The following is a 12,551-nucleotide window of genomic DNA, read 5'->3' as shown; positions in this document are numbered from 1 at the left end:
ACTCAAATTCAAATACCCAAAACATGAGTAAAGTAGGGTATATTCAAAAACCTCCTTAATATTCAGAGCGTGTGTGTCATTGTTAATTTGCTGCAGGCTCATTGTGAATTTGCTGACACTACATTCAAGGTTTTTTATTCTCCAAAACTGATGTTTCAGGGAAAAATTCAAGACATAATGAGCCTGATCTTCACTCCGTCGAATAACGTCCAACTCAATGAGCAGGGTGGGAAATTACCAGTGAGGTGGATGGCACCTGAAGCCATCCAGCACCGCAAGTTCACATCTTCGAGTGATGCATGGAGTTATGGTATTGTTATGTGGGAGGTCATGTCCTATGGGGAGAGACCATACTGGGACATGGCCAATCAAGACGTGAGTTCCTAAAATATCAAATATACTAGACTGCTAGAATGTATTTTCATGTTGGCAGTAATTGTACTGAGGTATCCACTCCTGGTCTTCAAGATCCACAGCCCTAGCAGCTGATTGGCTAGATGTCAGGTGATAGAACGTCTCATCCAACTGCATGTGATCAAGGCCACCAGTTTGTCACTATACATTTTCTCATAAGTGCTTCATATATCTATGTCATTGTAAATACAGTATATATACAGGGAGTTTCATAATGTTTGGGACAAAGCCATATTTTTTATTGATTTGGCTCTACTCCACAATTTTAGATTTGCAATCAAACAATTCACATGTTGGGCGCACATTCACAGATTTCATTTAAGGCCATTTTCATACATTTTGGTTTAACCATGTAGAAATTACAGCACTCCTTAAGCATAGTCTCCCCATATCACAGCGTCATGTTTGGGACAAATGGTGTCACAGGTGTTTCTGTCAGGTGCGTTCAGTTGCTTCCTTAGTGCAGGTATAAGACAGCTTGCAGTATCTTTCAGTATCTATCTATTTCAGTATCTTTTCAGAGATATTTATTTTAGCTGTATCCAAGAATTTTCTTGATGACACTGAATGGAAGTTCTCTTACGCATATAATTTGTAAATACCCAGCTGAGATCATCAAAACTTGGAATAGTAGGAGAGTAATAATGTTGAGTCTGCATCCTTGCTTGGGATCAAAAATCCTGAAAGCATTAAGTAATCTTTGAGCTGGGTGACAAAAACATGGCTTATATTTGAGTTGATCTGGGTTGTACTGCTTTGCGTGTTTCCCTGCGAAGTCCGTGAGCATTTTCACGCTTCGGTAGTTCATTGTTTTTGTCTTTGCTGTGTTTCGGCGGTGGTTTGCGGCCAGCAATTCTGTCGAGGCTGTCTAGTTGTTAGAGTTTCCCTGAAATTTATTACGTTTGTGTAGAAAATGCATGTAGTTGGGCATAGGAATAAAGTGAAATAATTTAAATGGAGAGCAAACAGTTTGCCTTCCTTTTTCTAAAAAAAAGAAAAAGAAAGAAAAGTCACGTAAATTGGCATTGCTGACTCTTTTCCAGTGGAATATTTGCATTTTGGAATGCATCTGTTAAAACTTGAATAACATCCAGACGTCCAGACATCCCGGACGTCTTTCCCTGTGCTGACAAATGATTCCCCCTTGGTGTGGATCTCAAACCTTAATTGATGTGTGTTTGTCTTTACTTGTCTGTCTGCTGTTATCTTCTTTGTGTGATTTATTGTTGAATTGTAAGTTGTGCAAAATAAATCATATCTGTATGTGTTTAGTGTACCAGGCAGAAGCTGCTGCAGTCATTCACTCAAAGACAATGTTTTTCATCGTGTTTGCATTTTACATTTCAACCTTGTTCACATTCCTTTGCCTCTCACCTAGCATTGTGCCAATTAACTGTTTTTATAAATGTCACAATTAGCCGCTAAATTGTGTTATTAGTCACTTGGCCATGCTGTTAAAGTCCCTACAGGGACCCCTAAAGGATGACAATTGAAATGCAAGTTTAAATCCCTGTGTGTTATGTTATAGAGACAAACTTGTGGCCCCAATGTAACTAAGATCTGAGTTGGAACAAAGTACAAACTCCCATGAAAAACAACCGTATTTTATTTAAATGGTAGCAAAGGCCTGTAACTAGGAAGCAGTAAGGTATTGTGATGTTTAATATAACTGACAATTATATAAAAATTAGCATGCAGTTGGAACACAGATGAAACTATTAACTAACACAAAAAAGTGAACACATTTTGCAGCCACTACACCAGTGCTTCTTCCAGTAGTTGTTGTTCAGTACCTTCCTAAAACAGAGATTAATTCCCAGAGATTATTTTTTGTCCCCAGTAGAGGTCTTGGTCTTAATCTCAAGAACCATATATATCTGTTATATATATATAAAATCTGCCAGATTTTAGGAAGAAAATGAAGGCACCGTTTAAACTACAGTGTGGCCACCATTGAGTTATTAAAAGTTACTCCAGTCATCTCTATGGTATGAGATCGTGTCAATCTTTGTGTATGGACCATAATGTGCTTCTGTATTTTAAGGATTATTTGTGAAATATTTAATATAATTCTAAAAATTTCATGGGAAATTTTAGGAAATTGTCTCAGAAATTATTGCGATGAGACTAAAATGTAATCTTGCCACAAGTTTTAACAATGTAAATTGAATGAATATTCAGTGGAGATCTGTATTCTCACAAACTCAGTGTGGCTTGTAAAATTTGCAGTGAGAGCGGCAGCTCTATTGTATTAGTTTAAGATAAACTGTGGCAGATTAACATTTCCATGACCTCCATTACACTGACATTTGAAAGTGACTCTGCTAGTTTGGCCCTGTCCAAGTTTCATGAGTGCAGTAACTAAATGTGTGATGTGCTTTTTGTTATGTTATCTATCTTAGGAGAGACCCCTTATCTGTACTGACTTGAATGGCTCAGACTGTACTTATTATGCATTTAAGCAACTGGCCTTCTTTACTGAAGCAACTCAGGTTAAGTACTTTTCTCAAAGGCGCAAGTGACTGGAATGTAAAAATTCACAGGATTCAGGAAACTGCAGATATCCTGTTTCAGTAGTCTTAATCTTGAAAAAAGAACATTTAGAAATTACAAGAACATAAGGCCTGCGTTCAAGCATGTCAAATTAGGTGACAACATTTATTTATTTTAGTCTGCACTAACATGGTGTAATTAGTCCATGTGTGAAAAGTGTATGTTTGACATTTATTGCAATCATCAACAGAACCCTGAGTTATAAAATATTGCGCTTGAGAGTTGAGGGATACCGCCATGTTTGTTGCAGTTATAGCACAGACAATTATCCTTGTGATTTGCTTTCATCATTTTTCCATTTTCCATATTTTTCTGTGCTGTTGAATCACAAGGGATAAAGTAACATAAAATAAACACTCATGCCACTGTCTGGGGGGGGAACCCTCCTGGAAGATTAATTAATTACACCAGTGCTCCACTGCTTCTATAGACAAGGACATTTGCTCGTTGGACTAATTATGTCTTCATGCAAAGATATTTACCCGCTGCTGTTTCTCTGGCTTCCCTAATTTGAGTGCATGGACCTGACCTTGTGCTGGAGATTATTTTTAATAAGCTAGCAAACAAGCAGTACGATTGGGTAGTCTACTTATTTTTCCCATGCTAATTATTGAAAAAAAAAGCAATTATTTGTTGAAACTGAGCCTACTGTTCAATGTGCATTGTTACATGCAATGACAAGGCCTAACTGTGTGTTTTCTCAACTCATTTAGGTGATAAAGGCAATCGAAGAAGGCTACCGTCTCCCTGCACCAATGGACTGTCCCCCTGGTCTACACCAACTGATGCTGGACTGCTGGCAAAAAGACAGGGCAGAACGGCCAAAGTTTGATCAGATAGTTAATGTCCTGGATAAAATGATTCGGAATCCCAACACATTGAAAACCCCAGTAGGGACATGCACAAGGTGAGGGAATTTTGGTGTGGAGCCGATCAACATTCATCCGTAACCTTGACTCACAATTGAATGCTAGTGCTTGCCGTGTTCCTCACAAATATAGCTTGGTCAATCTAGAGATCACCAAGCTAAAATTTTAAGAATTGCATGTGCCTTCATGTGCATTGAATGGGGGATCATGTATTTCAATAAAAGAGGACAAGGGTGGGCTTGTGTTATCAACATAGGCTATAGGCTATGTGTTTGTTTATGTACGATCTATGGAATGAGCAAAACCTAACCAGACATTTCAAATGTTGGAATGGAATTTATAAATTCCATGGGACAGATATTTTCAGTCCCAAAAAGAAGAAATATCTTGGGAAAAGAGGATGTCTACTCTGCCTAGCATTGACAACACATTTAATTATTTTCCTTTGTTTCCTGGGTGCTAGCAGTAATTTAACTGCAATTCTAAGATATTTATTATTGAGGTGTGGAGAGTTAAGATAATCGTTGTGTTGTGCACATTAATAAAAACATTTTTGTCTTTCATAACTACATTAGCTGGGTGACCAACCTGGCAGCCTGTGTCCTGTTGATTTATCCAGGGTTAAGAGATGAGTGATAAATCCAAGGGAAATCAATAAACTAAAGCTTCCTCTATGGTTTTATGGTCAACTGAACTTTTAAATCAACTTATGCAATAAGTTCCTGTGACTTTAAAGTTTCTTGGAAACCACAGTGACATATTTTCAAACAAAACCTATTTTCTGTCTGCCTTACACTGAGAATCCAAGAAAAAGTAAGCTTTGGGTTTAGTATTTCCAGTAAAACATTTTGTATGTTATTGTGAGCGGTAAAACTTATTAAAAGGCTTCTTTTGTACCTTATAAAGCTACCTTATAAAAGTCTCAAAAACGAGGTTCTGTTCAAAAGAATGACCAAAAGGAAATAAAACAAAGGTAAACAGGGCACCCCTTTTTATGAAAACAAGGCTTATTTATCATCAGCACATTTCAGCACAACTTTCCCTTCATACACCTTGATGAAGGCAAGTTGTGCCAAAATGCATTGGTGGAAGCCACACAAAGGCTTTTTAACATTTTCATAAAAATCAATGCCTGTTTTTTTTGTTTGTTTTTTTTTAACTTTTTTTTTTAACTTTCTTTTGGAAATGCTTTTTTTTAAATATATAATGGTTTGCTATCATATTAAAATCATTGATTCAAAACTCCTTACTAATAATGCCAAGATTTTCTGAAGTAGCCCAATAGCCCGAATAGCCAAATTAAATGTTTCAAAGTTAATGCTGTAATAAAAGGAATTTGTCATTCTATACTTTATTTCTAGAAGTGCTCGTAGTTTCCAATTGTCACTTATTTGTAACATTAAAAAAATCCTATACATCTAAACTTGAAACAGTTTGGAAGTATGTGGCATGAAATATTGTGAATTATTTTATTTTTTTAACAATCTTGCTGTCTGCTTGTTGTGAACTTTAATATATATGGAAAAAAAAAAACATGTAAACGATTGAATTTCCCTCCCTCTGTCCCCAGGGCGATTAGCCCCCTTTTAGATCCAAACACACCAGACTTTGCCACGTTCCATTCTGTGGAAGATTGGTTGGAAGCCATTAAAATGGAAAGATACAAAGAGAACTTCACGGCGGCAGGGTACAGCTCATTTGGCTCTGTGGCGAGGATGACTGCTGAGTAAGCAACCTGTCTGTCGTCTAACCCGTGCGGATACGTACCCAGAACTCATAGGCTTCTAACACTTTGATTAATTTAATTGTTCAAACAGCAGTCTGTGTGGACATGCTATGTCGCTTGTCTCAAGCGTCAGTGTCTCGCCAGTGTTCTAAAAACTACATGGTGGGTGAAGCTATCATCAGTGACTGTCTCATCTGAACAAATCAGTGTGTTTGTAAGTCTTCGCGATTGATTCATAGGATTCATGAATTAGGTATCATCCATTTTGGGATCCACTCCCATCACTAGAGTTAGTTTTATAGCTTGAATGAAATGCCATTTTCTGCAGAAGAAATGCACTGCTAACTTATAAAATTCGGCATAACTGTCATTGACCTTTAAGCAGCCTCTTATTAATTTGAAGTAACTGCTGTATTATCAGGTTCAATCGATAATAATATCTCCTGTGTTTACATCCATGTTTATTTCAGTTATGTTTTATGTATGTATTATTTGTCTCATGTACAAACAGTGTACACAATAGTTGAGCATTGCTGCCGTGTGTATTACAGTGTGCATACAGTGTGCAAAACCAGTTTTAAGCTGGTTATTTCCAGAAAGAAGTATTTATAGCAGTATACCCTCTCTCTTCAAACCCAAGCTTTGAGAAAACAAGCCGTGGCAATGAATTTGTGAAAACAGAACTGTTTTTGCTTGGCAATATTCCAGGGGTTTCAAGCCAAAGCATTTAAATCTTATCTGGCAACATGCTTTAACTAAACAAATGTGGACTGTTAATAGGAGTGGGTAGATGGTTAATTAATGAGCGGTATTATTCTGTAGGTTTAACTCGGCCTATAAATCTATTACATTTTGGCTCCGTGTGGTCTGGCGCAGTGATTAATGACCAGGTTGTGGTCTCTCCTAGGGACGTTATGAGCTTGGGGATCACCTTAGTGGGCCATCAGAGGAAGATCATGTGCAGCATCCAGTGTATGAGGGCACAGATGATGCATCTTCACAATGCTGGCATCCAGGTTTGACTGCCGACCGAGCCCCGCCCACAACAGGAAGAGCAGACTTACTGACTGGACAAAAACAGAGGCGCAACCGCAGATAAACATCGAAATAAAACAAAAGAGCGAACAAATGAAAGAAACAAATGTGTTGGTTTTCAACATCTACCCCTCTCGAATATACGGGGGAAAAAAACAGTTCGGTTGTTCGTCCTCGCTGGAGTGAATATGGGAGCAAATTTTTCTGCGACTCCCTGAAGAAAAAGACGAAAAGACTTCACCGTATGAGATTTCTTAAGCTCAGAGGAACTCTTAAATGGGATTCAAAAACAAGATGGGGCATCTGGAAAGATTGCTCTAAAATTGTTTTTGCTTTGTTCCTTTCATATTGTAAGGTTTGATTTTTGTCCCTATAAATTTGGGTTCCTCATACACAGATTGCTTGTCGGGAGAAAAAAAAAAAACATATTTCCTTGGAGTTGTGATTTCAGCACTTTTTGTAGTGTTTTTTTTTATTTTTTTTTTTAATAACAATTCTGTGGTATGCTATACAGAACCATATTCATTATTCAATTTTAAATACAGTATATATATATTAATGTGCGCAAAACAGGGTAAAATTACATAATGGAAAGTAGTATCAGAGTCAACATGGAAAAACAGGCAACAATGCTCATGTTCTGTTGGACTACTATATGTTTTAGCAATCTGATCTGAAGTTTCATGGTTTAACTCTTCGCTAACTGATGCAGCATGGATCAGACAACGTCCGGCAAAATAGAGTGGTTCATGAAATAAAATTATCTGGGTAGTGTAAGGTGCAAGGTGTGATGTATGCAGACATGAACACACAAAGTGTCAACTTCAGCAACCTGAATTGTGAAATGTTCCAATGTATATGCAAAACAGCAACATGAATGAAAGCCCCTCTTGACAAATAACCTCATCAATAGCTTTCCAAATTACAAATGTAATTTAAAAAGGATGCCCCACAGATGAAAAAACTAAATCCATTCTTATTTTATATGAGGATTTTTGTATGAACTGCTACAGTTGCTTCATTACTGGGTAAATAAATAATCATCACCAACCCAATGATAAATCAAATACCTATGGAAATTAGTTAACCATGACTCCGCTGACCAATAATAAGTTCAAACTGAATTAATTTCCTGTCAAAGTGCTATCTAGGGAGTTTATATATTTTGACAATTCCTGTCACTTCTGTTTAAAAGAGAACACAAAGGCATTTTCAAGTGGTAGATTGCCTAGAGAGAGCATGCGATTGTTTATTTATCTTCTCGATCTAGCCAGGTGATTGCTTGGCTGAAACATCCAGCAGAGAACCACATATTCTTTTTCTAAGTTCTGTTTCCTATGACCAGGGTAAAATAATGGGGAAAAAAATAAAGAACAGTCTACTCTATGTAAGTGCTTCAGTTCTTAAATCCAATGCACTGGTGCTATCGCTGTTCAGATTGCATATCAGATTAATGTGAATATTATTATTATTATTATTATTATTATTATTATTATTATTATTATTATTTTAGAATTGTAAGATATTGCCTTGCAGTTTATGTTCATTACTGACTTTAAATATGGAGTTTTTAACTTTAAAGGAGGAATACATTGCAACATGCATATTAAGTGTGTATATTGCCAAATAGAACGTTGTTAGTAAACACACAGAAAGCAAGTTAAATGGATGTGACCAAATAATTCATTATTTTATTATTTTGAGACCATGTTACTGATTTTGATCTGATTTACTCTTGTGAATTATTTAATAAATCCTTTTTAAACATTCATTTTTTTATTATAAATATGCCAGAGTTGTGCATAACACATTTTTCAGTGATATTATTCAGTTTCATTTCTGAACATGGGAGTGAGTCATTATTTACAAAGGAAGAAGGGGAATTTCATAAGGGAATTGGAGAAGGCATGGTTCAATTATTTAAATATTTTGTCTGAGATGGCACAGACTACCGCTGGTGGTGGTAAACCGGTAATAAAATTTCCCTGAAGGTTGTTTTAATATCACTTTGGTCAGAAAGTATGAAACTGTATTATATAAAAATACAAATTTAATATGACGAAAACTTAAAATTAAATCTGAACATCGGAAGCATGGTTCGGAAAATAACTTTTTAACAAAATCATGGAAATCCATTTGAAAGTTTATTACCTATTTCCTAGCTGTGTTTATTAATATTTCCAAGTACATAATAGTTCTCAGTTTATTAGTAATTCTGCATTTAATGGCTGGTTTGTGATCAGAGGCTCTCCGATGTGAAAAGAATAGTATTAAAATACTATCAAAATGTAGTAGTTTTGAAACATTATAACTGATAATTGAGTGAATGTGTGTCTGAAATGGTAGTTCTTAATAATAATAATAATAATAATAATAATAAAGTCGGATGAAGGCTTTCACTTCACCTCTTTCTTGAATCAACTCTTTTGAAAGTGGGCTTGCTATTAGGTGGTAATAGTACAGGATACTGGTTTATGCTTTCATGTTATCTGCCTGTCAAAATTTAAACGTCTGCATTTTTCACCACCTTTATCATTTTTGTTAAATCAAGCCCCCTTATAGCTACATCAGTGAGCACTGAAACACCCAGCTCTCCTGCTGCTACTTCTAAGTCCTCACAGCAGGCCATCCGCACCAAAGGCTGGGAGCCACAGCGACAAGCTGTGCAAGTGAAAGCCTAAGTTAGTGGTATCCAGAGCAGCGCACACAGTGGGAATGATGCCACCTTTGCTTGTTGCCTCCCACCTCGCATGGGGCCGGATGTCAGGGTATTGACTGATGCCATTGACTGATTAATGCTTCTTTTCACTTAAGATTCGTCAATCCCAGAATCAGCTGTATTACAGATGCAGTAGATCACTCTGAATGCCTTTACTCTGTCACCAGCCCTGTGTATGGATATCTGCTGTACAGATTTGTGAGGAACTAAAATTCTAAAATTGGGTTTTCATAACTTGATAACACATGCATATACAGAGGCGTGGAATATAGCACATACGTATATAGGCATGGAATCAGAAACCCCCATCAGTTTGGGTCACAAAAATGTACTCGCCAAACTGTGTTTGCGAATAAAATGAGGAACAATTTTTTGTGGCTGCGAATCAAAGTTAAGGTAAACATTGACAGAATCAATTCAGTTCTGTAAACAGTCTTGGTATTTTGGCTCTGCCTGTATAAAGCAGTAACATAACAATGACATGGAGCAAGCTGGTTCCCAGTGGGAAAACCAGAAAATTGGTAGAGCATGAGGCTGGGTTATGTTTCAAGACACAGAAAAAATAAGAGAATGAATGATTTTTGTGATGGGAAGTTAGGAAAGCAAGTTCCTGTGTAATCACTGGATACAAAAATAATGTCTAGCTCCAGGAAATTGGAACATTGTGGTGAAAAATATTACCATGAACTGCAGTTTGGCATCTGTTGCTGGTCTGCAGTGCATACTGAACGTGAATGCCTCCTCTTTATCGTATGTGATCTTAGATAATACAGAACCTATAAGCTGACCCTTTATGTGTTCACTGTCTGTAATGAACAACTAAAAAGGCCAGAATGTTGCTTTTTCATCAATGTTGCATTTATTGAAATTGTAGTTCTCTTTACTATTGTACCTACACCTAAAGGTGTTAGATATAATATATTCAATTTCTGAAGTGGATGACAAACAAAAAAGTTCAAAGTAACATTTGTTTGCTTTTGTTAAAATCAACATAGAATTAATGACATTGTTGTTTGTTAGTTTAAGTCTGGCTGTTGACAAACTGTGGATGCAAGCCACTTGCAGACAAATCTAAAGGATTAAGCGTCATGAGTTGTTTTAAAGCACCTGTGGGAGGAATGTTTGTATACATTTGCCCAAATGTAAAAATTTGTAAATTGTATTTATATTTGCTTTTTGATTTTGCTTTGTTTTTATGAGCACATTGCTCTGTACTGAGTAATACATTGAAATTGCACTATATTTTTCTATCCCACTTTTAGGAGAGTATTTCCATCACAGTTTTATTATTTCTCATTTAGGGTCAGTATATCCATCAGGGTGCTTTTATTCTATTTCAATTGTACTTTCAATGTACAGCAATGTGTATCAGTTATTTATATTTCTGTACAATAATCTCACCGGGTAGTTTCTCTTTTCATCCACTGTAAAAACTTCTGCCATGTAATTTCTTGTTCCTTAGATATCCATTTGCCCTGCAGTCTTTGTAATATGTTGTAAATATATATTTTGGAAATATAATGCATTCTCTGCAAAACTGGTTTTATAATTGAATCTGTTATCCTATTGACGTAAAGATAGAGAAAGGTTTGTGAAGTGGTATTTTTCAGAAGCTCACATTCAACTCTCATTCAACTACTGAGTTTCTGTGATACATACATACATACTTGATAGATTAAATCATATAACCTCACTGTAGCTTCAACTGGTCGTTTTGTCAGTCTTCCAAAAAAATGCAGATACTACTACTACTACTACTACTACTACTACTACTAATAATAATAATAATAATAATAATAATAATAATAATAATAATAATAATAATTGTTCTGGTTGATCATACAATGACCATGTACTGCACAGGTCAGGTATGTGTATGCGTGTGTGTGTGTGTGCGTACGTACGTGTGTGTGTGTGAGAGAGAGTTTGAATGTGTGGGTTCAGGTGCACCTCTGCAGTATCGAGCTGCTGTACTGGAGTGGGAAAGTATGTCATTAGAAAACATTTTTTAGACTTCTAGCAGAGCAGAAATAAATTGGATTAAGTTAAATCTTCCAGCTCTGAACAAAAACCAGATTTATATAGGTTATCCCTTTATCAAGGATGTTCATTATATTAACCATGAAAGAATATTAACAATGCATTTTGCATGTGGTAGATGGAATTTCAATGCCCAGCTATGCATTTCTATGTTTCACATAATAGTTGGCTGCCTCTCTGTGTTGTAAATGTAAGGCAAGGTTAGGTATAGTGTACAATAAGGCCTGTCTTCATGTTGAATAAGAGAATCCGAGTTTTGAAAAAGGGCTGTCTAGTTCTTACTTTACTTACTTTAGTGGCCTTTAGCAGGCACTCTTATCCAGATCAACTTACGATACAAGCACAAGTGCAAAGATCAGGGATTCAAGTGCTGCAATTCCCTAGAGGAAGAAAGTAGAGTCACAAAAGATACAGCAAGCGCAAAGAGTGCAGATTCAACTGGCAAATTGTCAGCTACCCTATTGAACATTAAATTAAGTTATACAAACAAGAACAAAACTACCTAAATGGGCATTTAACTATGTTACAGGCCATATACAGGCACACGGAAGTGTCAGTTCTGTTCTTACCTTTATTGAAAACAGCTTGCCAAACAATGCTATATGACCTTCCAGATAAGTAGTAGTCATCTGTATTGCACATGCCGGCCAACTATTCTATTTTTATAAAGGTGGAAGTTAATTACAAAATACAAGTAAATATAAAAGCTTTTTGTGTATTTTTTTTCTCACCCGCTGAAAAGATGAAATACATGGAGGCTTTGCAGCACTCCTTTCTACAGTATATTGTATAACTTTAGTTAAGCTATTTTAGTCAGCAATGCCAGGGAATCAGAGTTTTATTTAATTGAACTTTTTTCTTTTTTTTGTTTTGGGGGGGCTGGGGGGGGCGGGGGGCGGTAGATGGGAAGGATGGATGGGTGTTCATAATAGCCATCAAACGATTATAATCTAATAACATCTCAGGAATTAATAAACAAAGCTCCTTTTTTGCTGTAAAACATGTGAGCACAAGGATGCTAAGCAATGCAGGGTCTCTCATATTCCCGACAACTCACAAAGGTCCTGACCCAAGTGAAACAGTGGAACAGTGACCCACTTTACATCGCCTCACCTGAATGTGCCACCCTTCCGCTGGGCCCCTTTCATGGAACATGGTGTGGAATACTGAGACCAGGACCAGGTCAGCCCCCAAC

General features: G+C 36.6%; 1 protein-coding gene across 4 annotated transcripts in view; it reads left to right on the top strand.

Moving 5' to 3' along the window:
* LOC118214216 (ephrin type-A receptor 7-like) overlaps nucleotides 1-10,970 on the top strand; it is an 84,141-nt gene extending 73,171 nt beyond the window's left edge. For 3 of the 4 annotated variants that reach the window (XM_035393978.1, XM_035393968.1, XM_035393947.1), the window contains 4 exons: nucleotides 151-375; nucleotides 3,681-3,874; nucleotides 5,407-5,562; nucleotides 6,470-10,970. In XM_035393978.1, the coding sequence (XP_035249869.1) occupies nucleotides 151-375; nucleotides 3,681-3,874; nucleotides 5,407-5,562; nucleotides 6,470-6,584 (690 nt within the window). In that variant the 3' untranslated portion in view covers nucleotides 6,585-10,970. The remainder of the gene's footprint in view (nucleotides 1-150; nucleotides 376-3,680; nucleotides 3,875-5,406; nucleotides 5,563-6,469) is intronic. The other variant, XM_035393956.1, reaches the window with a different exon arrangement.
* The last annotated feature ends 1,581 nt before the right edge of the window (nucleotides 10,971-12,551 follow it).

Source organism: Anguilla anguilla, chromosome 1 (assembly GCF_013347855.1).
Source record: "Anguilla anguilla isolate fAngAng1 chromosome 1, fAngAng1.pri, whole genome shotgun sequence".
Taxonomy (NCBI): domain Eukaryota; kingdom Metazoa; phylum Chordata; class Actinopteri; order Anguilliformes; family Anguillidae; genus Anguilla; species Anguilla anguilla.
Note: the sequence above shows the minus strand (reverse complement) of the source record. Positions and strands in the feature narration are given on the sequence as shown.